The sequence below is a fragment of the Ursus americanus genome, chromosome 6 (assembly GCF_024610735.1).
Source record: "Ursus americanus isolate L20-20 chromosome 6, mUrsAme1.1.p, whole genome shotgun sequence".
NCBI classification, from domain to species: domain Eukaryota; kingdom Metazoa; phylum Chordata; class Mammalia; order Carnivora; family Ursidae; genus Ursus; species Ursus americanus.
The window spans coordinates 60,422,402-60,435,229 of NC_142132.1; the positions used below are offsets into that span (position 1 = coordinate 60,422,402).

General features: G+C 38.3%; 1 protein-coding gene across 8 annotated transcripts in view; it reads left to right on the forward strand.

The window, feature by feature from the left end:
- The window catches only part of JMJD1C (jumonji domain containing 1C), a 320,195-nt gene extending 314,027 nt beyond the window's left edge, over positions 1 to 6,168 (forward strand). For all 8 annotated transcript variants that reach the window (XM_045783473.2, XM_087863078.1, XM_045783468.2 and 5 more), the window contains 2 exons: positions 5,331 to 5,462; positions 5,766 to 6,168. In XM_045783473.2, coding sequence (XP_045639429.2) covers positions 5,331 to 5,462; positions 5,766 to 5,855 — 222 coding nt within the window. In that variant the 3' untranslated portion in view covers positions 5,856 to 6,168. The remainder of the gene's footprint in view (positions 1 to 5,330; positions 5,463 to 5,765) is intronic.
- The last annotated feature ends 6,660 nt before the right edge of the window (positions 6,169 to 12,828 follow it).

Here is a 12,828-nt window from a genome sequence, read left to right on the forward strand (position 1 = left end):
GTTTAGTTGTTTTAGGCTATTTTCAAATAATTTTTTATTTTGAAATGTAATGTAGTGATACGATTTTTAAGAATCTAAGTAGTACAAAAGGGTACTTTTGTACTACTTCAAAAACCATTGCAAATACAAATTCAGTCTTTTTCTCACCTTTGCCCCCAGTTGCCCTCCTTCAGAAGCAATCCCTGTTTACCACAGAGATTCCATGCCATGTACGTGTCTCTCTCTGTTGCTTTTTTGTGGGTAGAGAGCCATGTTTTCTCAAAATAGTAGGCACAGTGATCCTTTTAAAAAGTTTAGCTCACATAACATTGCTCAAAGCTTCACAAGGCCCTAAATGATCCGTATTTGTATCCTGTCCATGCCCTCATGTGTACACACACATAACCCCCTTCACTGTCTTTCTTCCCTCCTTCCCTCCTCCTTACTTCTCTCTGGCTCCCCAGCTCTCTCTGTAGTTTTCACATACACCGTGCAAGTGTCCATCGCAGGGCCGTGGTGCTTGCTAATTCTCTGGCCCAGAATTCTTCTTTCAGGTATCTCTAAGACTTGCTTCTTCACATCCTTTAAAAGTTTGTTTGCTCAGATGTCACCTTTCTTAGTGGGGTCTTCTTAACCACCCTAGTTTTAAAGTGCAAATTGTGTCCCCAAATTCCCTGTCATCTTCTCTGCTTTATTTTCCATTTCAATCATCACCTTCTAACATTATTCATAATTTATTTACTTAGTTTATTGTCCTCTAATCCACACTGGAATGTAAGGTTCACAGGGACAGTTTTCTGTGTTTTTCATTGCTCTCTCCCATGTTTAGAATAATGCACTTAAATATTTGTAAGTCCTGACAGCCTGAAAATATGTTCTCATACACAACATATTTTTGCACAAGTACAGATGAAAACAAAGTTATGACTTTACATAATTTATATATATTGTGTTCTTTGTACAAACATGTAAACTTCGGCCTCTTCTTAAATGTGTCTTCTGGCTACTTCAGAAAGTTTACTTAGGTTGGAATCTAACTTCCAATTATGACTATATACGTAAGTACATAGGAAAACATGCTTTCTTTTGAGATATATAGAAATATCACTTAGATTCTAGAGAGCAAATTTCATCATAGATTTCTAGAGTATAAAAGATGTTATACTTAAATACAGCATGTATAACCTAGATTGGCAAATTCTATTCTGAGCTCTGCTACTAACTTGCTGAGTGTTCCAAGACCACTCTGCTGCATATCTTGGCATAGAATTGCCAGCTATAAGCACAAAAATTTCTGTCTTCTTTTCCTTATGTGGTGTGATAATGACAGCATGGTTATGTGTACTCTGTTGAAAGGGTGTTGTCCATGACTCAGAAGTGATGATAATGTGGTTTTGAGAGAGAATTAGAAGGAAGTAAGAACTCTCTGTTCACAATATTAATTTGGATTTGAGATGTATTATTATTTCCAACTTAGTCCTTAGAGGTCCTGAAAACTTTTCATTGATGACTTCACTTCCAATAGACTACAGGTAGCCCTTAACATAAACCCAGACTCTAAGTTAGTGCTTCTCATGTGTTCGCATACATCAGGATTTCCTAGATTTGATAAAACACAGATTGCAGGACCCTACCCCCAGAATTTCTGATTCAATGGATTTGAGGAGGGACCTGAAATTTTACATTTCTAACAAGTCCCCAGGTGATGCTTATGTTACTCTTTGAGGAACACACTTCAAAAACCATTGCAAATACAAAGGCCTTGCAAACCCAAGGCACCTAATCAAAAAATGGTTTTGACCAGATATGATACATTTTATTCTGGTTTGTCAGCAGGGAGCACTTTGAGAAGCCACACTGAGGGAAAGTATCATAGCCACAATCCTCCATATATTAAGAACAATTGCAGGCTTAATCTTCTGTTGGCAAACATGAGTGAATCTGTGAAACCCCAGTATATCACTAGGTGGAGCAGGTGGACCCTGCCCTCCAGGATTTGCTTTGCTTAGCTCTAGTACCCTGATGTCCTCAGTGGCCTTCATTTCATTCATGCATTCATTCATTCATTTTATTTTAAAGATTTTATTTATTTGAGAGAGAGCAGGGAGAGGGGTAGATGGAGAAGCAGACTCTCCACTGAGCAGGGAGCCTGACACAGGGCTAGATTTCAGGACCTGAGATCATGACCCTAGCTGAAGGCAGATGTTTAACTTACTGAGCCACCCAGGCGCCCCAGTGGCCTTCGTTTTAAACAACAACAGTTTTTTTTTTTTTTTAAGCCACAAAATCTTTAGGATAAATTTGTGCTTAACTACTTATCTTAATTGATCATGTTTTCTCACTCATAGTTTATAATATTGCTAAGTTGTGAATTTTCTGCATTCATAATGCTAAAAGGACTTTGGCAAAATCTTTCACTCTTAAGTTCTCATAAGTCAGTATGTATATGACATTCACAGTGTCAAGATGATAACCTTCCTACTGTCAACACAAAGAGTTACATTTTCTTAACATTACCTATTTATGATTACAATTGATCTGTGGACAAGTATGAATAAGAGAGTCTGTCAAGGAAGTGAAATGTAAATAAATCAAGGATAGTTGAAAAAAGGGATTGGTGGAATGGGAAGTTCAAATGGGTTCTACTTTTAAGACTAAACTTTGTCTCTTCAAACTCTAACCTGTAAGCCTTTAAGCAAAATATTATCAGGTTGAGGTCATCAGAAAGCATAATAGCATTTTTAAGCACTAATAAAAGTCACCGTCCTAAAAGTGATTTTAAAACAACCATGAACTGGCAAAAACTGACAGAATCAACTTTTTTTAGAACTCTAGAATCTAATCCAAATATACATAAATTGGGGGACTGTTCAGTGAAGAAAAGGGCAGCTGACTTGGGGCATTTAAGTAAATCTCTGACAGGTCACTGGCTGACCACTGAGATAACAGAACAGAGACTTCAGTGATCATACCCAACAAGGAACACAGCCTTTGCAAGAATAGTGTGGAAAAGTCACAAAAGAAATGGATGACTGCAGCCTTGTCTGACAGAAGCAAACCCTGAGGCAGAGAGAGAATCTGATTTTCAGTAACCACATTATAATGTTCAGGTGTCCAGTTTTCAGCAAAAAGTTTTAAGACATACATAGACACTATAAAGTATGTCTATTCATAGGGGAAAACAGTCAGAAGAAACTGTCCCTGAGGAAGCCCAGACATTGGACTTACTAGACATAGACTTTATGTCAGCTGTCTGAAATGTACTCAGAGAGCTAAAGGAAACTGGTAAAAAGGATCAGGAAGATGACATATGAACAAAATTAGAATATTGATGAAGAGACAAATTATAAAACAGTAGAACTAGACATGCTGAAAGAAAGGTACATGCCAAAACTTTTGAAGGACTTAATCCCCATGGCATGTTCACATAAGTGGAAGACATAACAAGATAGGACATTTGGAAACTATGCTGGTGTGACTGAGTTAATATAGGACCATAAAGCATCTGTTAGACAAGATGTTACAGGAGCTGGGCTCCTGTTAGCTTGCCATTTGTTGGCTGGTTTATCTTGGAACAGGCACTGAACTTCTTATCCATAGTTTCCTGCTCCGTGAAATAGAGCATCTGTTCTAGAGACACAGTGAAGATCCAGTGAGCCTGTATAGCAGTGCTGAAAATGTGAGGCATCATTGTGTTCATCTTGCAGAGGAACCGACAGCCTAATGATTAAAGGAAGAGAATGTTTATATATGCTACCAGGTTATCAGTTGAGGGACAGTGCTTGACCTAAAGAACTCTGCAGACTTGAGCAGCTGTTCAGACATTGCCCAGAGGAGGAATTTCAGGGCCTTTGGAATCCATCACTCTATTGTTAGATTTTCCTCTATTCCCCACTTATTATCTTCTTCTCATGCCTCCCAGTTAAACTTAATTTCATCATTTTAAAATTAGAAATAGTGTAGTGGTGCCTGGGTGGCTCAGTTGGTTGAGTGTCCAGCTCTTGATTTCAGCTCAGGTCCTGATCTCAGAGTCGTGTGTTGAGCTCTGCGCTCAACGTGGGGTCTGCTTGTCCCTCTCTGTCTGTTTCTCTCTCTTTCTCCCAAGTAAATAAAATCTTTTAAAAAAAATTAGAATTAGTATAAATGCTTAGTTTTCAGTTATTTATCCTTTCCCAGGAATATTATGATATCCTTTCACTTATCACTAGAAGACAACCTAGAATGTCATAAAATCCAGATTGGATCAGCTTGGTCCTTTCTATGTCATTATACTAAGCGTTAAGAGAAGAAAACAGTTCCAAGAAATAGGGAAGTACTAAGTCAGTTTGTACATGGTGTACAAAGAACAGACAAGACTGTTGACTGGCTTCTTGTGAAAACCATTTATTTAGTCAGGGGAGGAACAACTATTGAGAACAGTGGTACTGATGCCACTGGAGCCTGAAGGTTTACTTTAGTTGGTTAATTTGAGAAAAGTACACATAAAATCCTCGGGTAATTCTAAAACTATTGTGAGTGATAGATCTATTTGGAACTACAGTTTTCATCCCCGTTCTTCACAAACTAAATTTCATTTCTTTTGCTTTCATTTACTTTCTGTTGTAAAATTTAATGGTGAGGGGCATCGGTTAAACATCCAGCTCTTGATTTCAGCTCAAGTCACGATCTCAGGCCCCGACCAAGTTGAGCTCCACGCTCAGCGGGGAGTCTCCTTGAGATTCTCTTCCTCGGTCTCTCCCTCTGCTCCTCCCCTCCTCTCTCTCTCTCAAATAAATAATCTTTAAAAAAAAAAAAAAGGTAACAGTGAAATGACCCAAATACTCAAAGCCAAAGGAGCAGCAACAAACATCAGATTCTTTGCACTGAATGGTAAAGCAGACACTTTCCAGTTAGCTTTTTTTTTTTTTTTTTAAGTAACACCAAAAAATCACCTTGACTAAATTGATAATTTTGGATCTGATTATCAGCCTCTCTGAAGGATTCCTGGAAAAGTTCTGTTCTTTCCATCATTTAAAAATATTCCATGTCGGTGTGCCTGGGTGGCTCAGTCACTAAGCATCTGCCTTCGGCTCAGGTCATGATCCCAGGGGCCTGCTTCTCCCTCTCTCACTCCCCCTGCTTGCGTTCCCTCTCTCGCTGCCTCTGTCTCTGTCAAATAAATAAATAAAATCTTAAAAAAATTCCATATACAAAGTCCCTCGGAGGCATGAAAACTTTTCAGTGATGTAACTCTCATATAAGTATAGTGTTCTGCTTTGAAATGCATTTGATATTTTGGAGAAAATAAGTTCTCTGGTATTCCTGCCTCCTAAAATTGATCTTTTACTGTACTGTTTTTGTTTTGGGAATAGGTACAGAATTTTCACAGCTGTATTCAGGTAACTGAAGACTTTGTGTCCCCAGAACATCTTGTACAGTCATTTCATTTAACACAGGAACTGAGACTTTTGAAGGAGGAAATCAATTATGATGATAAACTACAGGTAAGAGACAAGCTTTCTAACAAGCTCCTGCTCTACATGCCTTTTATATTCAGAGATAGGGTGCCTGCAGAACAGCTTAGGTCCTCACTGCCTAGTCTGTCACATTTGGATAACAACCACAGGCTAACAATATGCGTTTAATTGTTTGAATTTTAGTGGCCCTTATCCTAACTTTCAACCATGACATTTGTTTTTCTTGAATTTGGCTTTCTTTCATTAAGAAAAAAAATTGTTTTAATAGCAATTTTCATTTGTTACTTTATCTCCAGCTGAAGTGATTAGAAATACCAACATCTCTTTCAGGTTAAAAATATATTGTATCATGCAGTCAAGGAAATGGTGAGAGCTTTGAAGATACATGAAGATGAAGTAGAGGATATGGAAGAAAATTAGGTGTGGTCCAGTTTAATGTTTTTAGGCCATTGAACTGGAATTTCTCTCGAACGATGACATGTATGCACATTGACTTAAGCTTCATAAAACCATCAGTGCCAAGAAATTCTCTTTTGTAGTAATTACTTGTTACTGATACCGCAGCAGTATGGCATACGTCACAGCTCCTGTGATTCAATGTTAGTTATGAAAACAAGCTAAATTTAAAAAGCAGCGCTTCATAGCTGTTTTTGTATTATAGTGTATATGAAGTTTGTGAAAATGCCAGATTTAAAATGATGTATTTATTTTTGAAAAAAAAAAACCCACAAAATTCTATGCTATATTGTTGATCAAGTGTAAATGTGACCTTGTACAGTTTACTAAAATAACTGATATTTTTCACTACATTGAGACAGTTACTGTGAGAATAGGACACAAACACCAGCTATTGCCTGCATTTGGGAAATTGCTGAATCGCACAGCATTCATGTCATAATCAGAAAATTACTGCCAAATAATTGTAAAATTTGTAAAATATGAAGTATATAAAGTAGATACTAAATACGGACACTTCAATATTTTGTTGAAGCTATTGACTGTACAATTAAACATTTTCAAAAGGTGTAATTTATTTAAAATTGTCTCATTTTGGTAAAATTTATGTGAACTTTTAAAGCTAAATATTAAACTTAATATGCTATGTAAATATATACATATATACATTTAATGATGTATTTTTTTAAAACATTGGCTTGCTTTTATTTGTTAAAAGTGCAAGTGTTACATATGGCTTTGTACATTAAAGTTGAAAGGGGTTTTACATTTTCCATTAAAAGGACTTTATCAGAAAATGGCTTGTTCCAGAGTTCTTCCTCTTATGACATACATACTACTGGGGATTCATCATCATGACAACTACTAGCATTTTCTTATGATACAGCATTCTTTTCTGGAACAATTTTCCTTTGTTTTACTCTTATAAGTTTCCAGCTTTTCTGCAGATTTTATGAGCCATCATCGCTTCTCACCCTTTTGGCTAAAATCAGGTGTAGGTTTTATGAGCCATCGTAAGTGTCTCAATAATACTTGTCCTGTGGCCCAACTAAAGAAAGGAATACAGGTAACTCCCATTTGTTATTTATGAACACATTTTCATTGAAAGAAGAACCCATACATGAATTTAAAAAGCCATGATTATGAGTGTATGTGATTAATTTCAAGTAAGTGTTTTTCATAGCAGAGATAGCTGATAATACAGTTTTGTGGGTGGGAGGAAGGCAGGCGAAATAGCGGCAGGGAAGAGACTAAAGTCAGCCAGCCTCGGCTGAATATGAGTTCTGTTTGGAAATTTGCTTTAATTTGAAGTCTTGGCTTTAATAGCTGACTGTTACCAGTTGGTTGCTTTGAGGTTCACATAGCCTTAACGATTTGAATGCTCCCGGAAATACATAGTCCTCCACTGACACCTGCAGGATATGGAGGGGACAGCCTTTTATTTTCATCTGAAAGCACATAGTTTAAAAGAAAAAAGTAAGCAGCCCAAGTTGTGACCTTGTAAGTTGCTTAGTTTTCCTCCTGTTGTTTCTGTCTACCATTTTTAGCTCCGTGTGAGCTATTTATTATATCCCCTTCTACTCCAGACAGGATGCAGCCAGGAATGTGAGCAGTTACATTTCACATTAATGCCCCACGTGACACAAAAGTTAATGGGATGGATGATGACTACTGGGCTAGAAAAGTTGGGCTGAGGAATAGTTCAAATGATTATGTGAATCTTCTTTTGTAAGTTTTTGACTTTTTAATACTGTTCTTCAAAACATGTTTCATTGCATTTAAAATGGTACTTTTTGCTTAACACTTTCGAAAGTCCTATCTGATTTAATTTTGTTGTGAAATTAATTTCAAGCCCAAGATATTAATTCTGGAGTAGACTGCCTGCTTGTCCCCTAAAGTCTGCCAAGAACCCAAAGTTTTATGCTGATTTTCTTCCAGAAGGTTTTGCTGCTTTGGCTGTTTGAGCTACCTCGTTAACCATACTACAACCCCTACAGAACGGTGGGAACTAAGGCAGTGTGGCTTCTCTCAGAGCAAACTCCTCTGATAAGAGTGTTCTTTCTTTCCATGGTCAGAATTCCATGCTAGGGACTTAATTCTTGGTAAGGCAGGGTGGAGAGAATGGACTACAATGCTTACCTCATTAAAGACATTTGACTTTTTGGAAGGCTGGGAGTTGTGTTACTGATTGTATTGCTGATCAGTTGCTCCCTGATGGAGCAGGTCCTCTGACCATTTACTCTGTTCCCTCCGTCCTTTCGGTTGCCTCGGATGCTTCTCACACATGAAACCACCTGAGCGTGTCTGTTTACTCCTGATAGTGATAGAGTAAGTGATAAATGTGTAGAATAATCCGAAAAGCTTCGAGGAGACTTTATATAGGGAAACTAGTGCTGAATATTTAGGTCCCTCCCATTTTACTGTTATTTGGACCTGAATACGAATACCTTTTCCTGACCAGTAAATTACATGAGTCCAAATCCATTTCTCTTCTGCCAACACGTTCTGGGATTGCAACACCCATAAAATGTCTAGTTTCTTATTACTTCCCTTTGGTAGATGGAATATTAATGCTATCTGTGTAAGATTAATGAGCTTCAGAAGAAAAATGTGCTCTCTCATACCTTTACTTTGCTTATTCTGTGTGTGCACACATGCTGTAGATACACAGGTGTAAACTTGGCATGTTCTGTCTCTAGATGCCAACCTATCGAAGATACTCTGTCAGACCAGGTCAGGAATGTTGGCCACGGAAGAGGAAAGAAAAAGAAAATGCTTCAGTTACCATTCTACAACTATACTGAGCACTATGAATTGGGGTAGAGCAAGTGGCCAAGATTCAGACTCAACAGTAATCTCAATAGTGACACCTTGAAACTATATGGACGGTATAGGAACTGAGGAGTACATAAAGTACTTGGGCTCTCATAGTAATCAACCTGGTTCTTTTAATGAAAGCAAAGTGACTTTCAAACAAAAATGAAATGTAGGTGAGCTCCAGGTCACTGGCTGCATACGAAGTGGGTTCCCTTCCTGACAGGGAAGATTTTCACAGCTGACTTAAGCTGTTCACTCAGTTCTCTGTAAATAAGCCAACCAGCTGCAATTAAGACTGGAGGATTGCTTGTCTCTTCTGTGTCTTGTCTTTGAAAAAGACCTCAGCCCTGGGGTCAGTGGAGGGGCAAATCAAGAATGGTGTGTTGTGTGTGTGGGCCACAGCTGGACTCCATTTTGAGAGGAGGTACATTCTGAGGACAAATGAGTCCCAACAATGCTCTCCTTGCCCCTAATCTTTGACCCCAGATTTGACAGACGCTGAAAGATTTGGATAGCTGGGTCAGTGAACAAATCAAAATGGAGAAGCACAAAACAAGATGGGGACTGACTCCCAAGGGGAGCCAGTATAGTCCTCCGCTAATAGAGTCTGATAACGGATTCACGGGTCCTGTCAAGCTATTAATACAGGCATGGGGAAAAAGCACAAGATCAATGTGAATTTTCTGTTAGCAAACTTTTTTCCAGGTGTAAGTTTTAAAGATCAGCCTATAACTAATGTTTTGGGAAAGGAGATTGAATCGCTTGAATCCCATTATAGTCAGTCCCTAAAAATCACTGGATTATGCCGAGTCCAGTAAATAAACCACAGGACTTAAAAGGGGAGAAAAGGGGGATTTGGGCATAACATTGAAAAACTTCATCAGTGACCCATTTAAAAAAATGAGACAATAGTGTCTTACATATGTTAAATGTTTAAGAAATAGATTAACACTATAAAATAAATATGGCACTTTACCTTAAAGAAAACAGACCAGAAATTTGCTGTAGAAATGGGCATCAGAAAGCTTGCTGCTTGTGACAAACACTGTGAAGTGGTTGAAATACAGGGTTCTGTGAAATCGGGGAAAGTGGTAACACCAGATGTGGATGGATGGCTGGGGCTCAATACCATCATGAAGCTTCAGGGGGTGGGTTTTCTGCATTCGCTTAAGTTTTTCTTGTAGACAAAATTGCCCCTTAAGTAGACACAAAATGCACATCATGCTCAGATTGTTCCCTCTGAATTTATTTTGGGACAAATTTGCATTTTCAAAACAATACTTACCGCTGAACTGACTGTACAACAAAAGATTCTTCAAACCAAAGCTTTGAGCCAATGAAGCCGTAGCATTTCAGAAACAAATTCTAGTAAATTAAAAATTTGGTACATCTGTTGAATTGTTTATCCTGTGACTTGATGCATCATCTCACATTCCCTCCCAGGGGAGAAATGAAAGTAGCTAGTGAGCCCAGTGACTAATGGTTATGTGTTCTAAGAGAAATATACAAGCTCTAGAAATTGTAGTCATGGGAAATTGCAGTTCATCCCTTGTTAATGGAACTTTTGAGGAAATACATAGGACATACTGATCTACCATAGTCGGCTTTCAAGTATGCTGAGTTAGGAGTCCATGTTTGGTTCTAAATATTCCATTCACGTCTTTCCAACCATTAGCAGTTTCTTGAATTTTTCAAGTCCAGTGTTGACTCCTCATCTTCCTGGTGTTCAGCACATTTTCTGTGGTGTTCAGTGAGCTCGGTGTCAAGTGAACAGGGAGAAGGGTTTATTTAAAAGGTAGATAGAGGGGCACTTGGGTGGTTCGGTCGTTTGAGTCTGCCTTCGGCTCAGGTCATGATCCCAAGGTGCTGGGATCCAGCCCCGAGTAGGGCTCCCTGCTTCTCCCTTCCCCTCTGCCACTCCTCCCTGCTTGTGCTCTCTGTCAAATATATAAATAAAATCTTTTAAAAAAATACACCTTAAAAGTAGATAGGGATGACCACTAATTGAATGAAGCTCAAACCATTTTTGATTGTTAAAAACCTCAGGAGTCAAAAATTCCTTTTTTTCTGGATTTATCAAGATATGTACCACCAAGTATGAAGAATTGGGGGTAAATGGGGGTGCTTGTAGTTTCCCCACCTAGAAAGACCACTGTTACTGGTTTACTTGCCACAAATCTTTTCTATGTGTTTTTTCCACTTCATGTATTATATAAAAATTGGTATGCCGTTTGGGATTTTTTTTTTTTCCAACTACTACTGTGCCATCCTAACTTTTTTTTTTTAAGACTTTATTTTTGTTAGAGACAGCGAGCACAAGCAGAGAGAGCGGCAGACAGAGGGAGAAGCAGGCTCCCAGCTGGGCAAGGAGCCTGCCGTGGGACTCGATCCCAGGACCCTGGGATCATGACCTGAGCCAAAGGCAGATGCTTCACCGACTGAGCCACCCAGGCGCCCCATCCTAACTTTTAAATTAAATATTTCTAATAGCTTTACAAACCCGCAAACAGATTTGTCACCATGGAACGATAATGAAAAATAACATTTAAAAATAGCCAAAGATAGGGGTGCCTGACTGGCTCAGTCATTAGAGCATGCCACTCTTGATCCTGGGGTCATGAGTTTGAGCCCCACACTGGGTGTAGAGATTACTTTTAAGAAAGGTTTTAAAATAATTTTTTAAAAATTAAAATAACCTAAGATAAGTCCAAATCTCTATCTTGAATTGTGAGCCTATTCGTTCTGTTGGCAGTCTTCCAATAAATGAGCCTACATTTAAAAAATTCAACAAATACCTCAAGTATTATATTCAGTCATCATTTTTAAAAATTTCATAAAATTTTAATTCCACTGTAGTAAATGAAGTATTCTATTAGTTCCAGGTGTACACTACAGTGATTCAACAATTCTATACTCAGTGCTTATCATGAGGAGGGAGGGTACTCTCAATTCCCATCACCTACTGCATTCATCCTCCCACCCGCCTCCTCTCCTCCCCTCTGGTTACCATCAGTTTATTCTCTACAGTTAAGAGTCTGTGTTTTGGTTTGTCTCTTTTTTTCCTTTGTTCATTTGTTTTCTTAAATTCCACATGACTGAAATCATATGGTATTTGTCTTTTTTTTTTTTTTTTAAGATTTTGTTTATTTGACAGAAACAGCGAGAGAGGGAACACAAGCAAGTGGAGTGTGAGAGGGAGAAACAGAGGCTTCCCACCGAGCAGGGAGCCTGATGCGGGGCTCCATCCCAGGACCCCAGGATCATGACCTGAGCCGAAGGCAGATACTTAACGGCTGAGCCACCGAGGCACCCCAGTATTTGTCTTTCTCCGACTGACTTATTTTACTTAGCATTATACTTTATAGATCTATCCATGTTGTTGCAAATGGCAAGATTTAATTCCTTTTTATGGCTGAATAATAGTCCATTCTATATCTATACCACATCTTTATCCATTCATCTATCAATGCAACTTGGGCTGCTTCCATAATTTGGCTATTATAAGTAATGCTGCAATAAACATACCCAGTGCTTATATCTTCTCAAAGTAGTGTCTTTGTACTTTGGGGGTAAATACCTAGTAGTGGAATTACTGGATCATAGGGTAGTCCTATTTATAATTTTTTGAGGAACATCCATACTGTTTTCCACAGTGGCTGCACCAGTTTGCATTCCCACCAACAGTACAAGATTCCTTTTTCTCCACATCTTCACCAACACTTGTTTCTTGTGTTTTTTTATTTTAGCAGTTCTTTGTGGTATGATGTGAAGTGATACCTGACTGGTTTTGATTTGCATTCTTCTGATGATAAGTGATGTTGAGCATCTTTTCCTGTGTCTGTTGGCCACCTTATGTCTTCTTTGGAGACACGTCTGTTCATGTCTTTTGCCCATTTTTTAATTGGATTATTTGTTTTTCTGGTGTTTATTGTAGAAGTTCTTTATAGATTTTGGATACTAACCCTTTATCAAATGTGTCATTTGCAAATATCTTGGTTTTTCCTTTGCTATGCGGCAGCTTTTTATTTTGTTGTAGTCACAATCGTTTTTGCTTTTGTTTCCCTTGCCTCAGGAGACATACCTACAAAAATGTTATTATGGCAGTGTCAGAGAAATTACT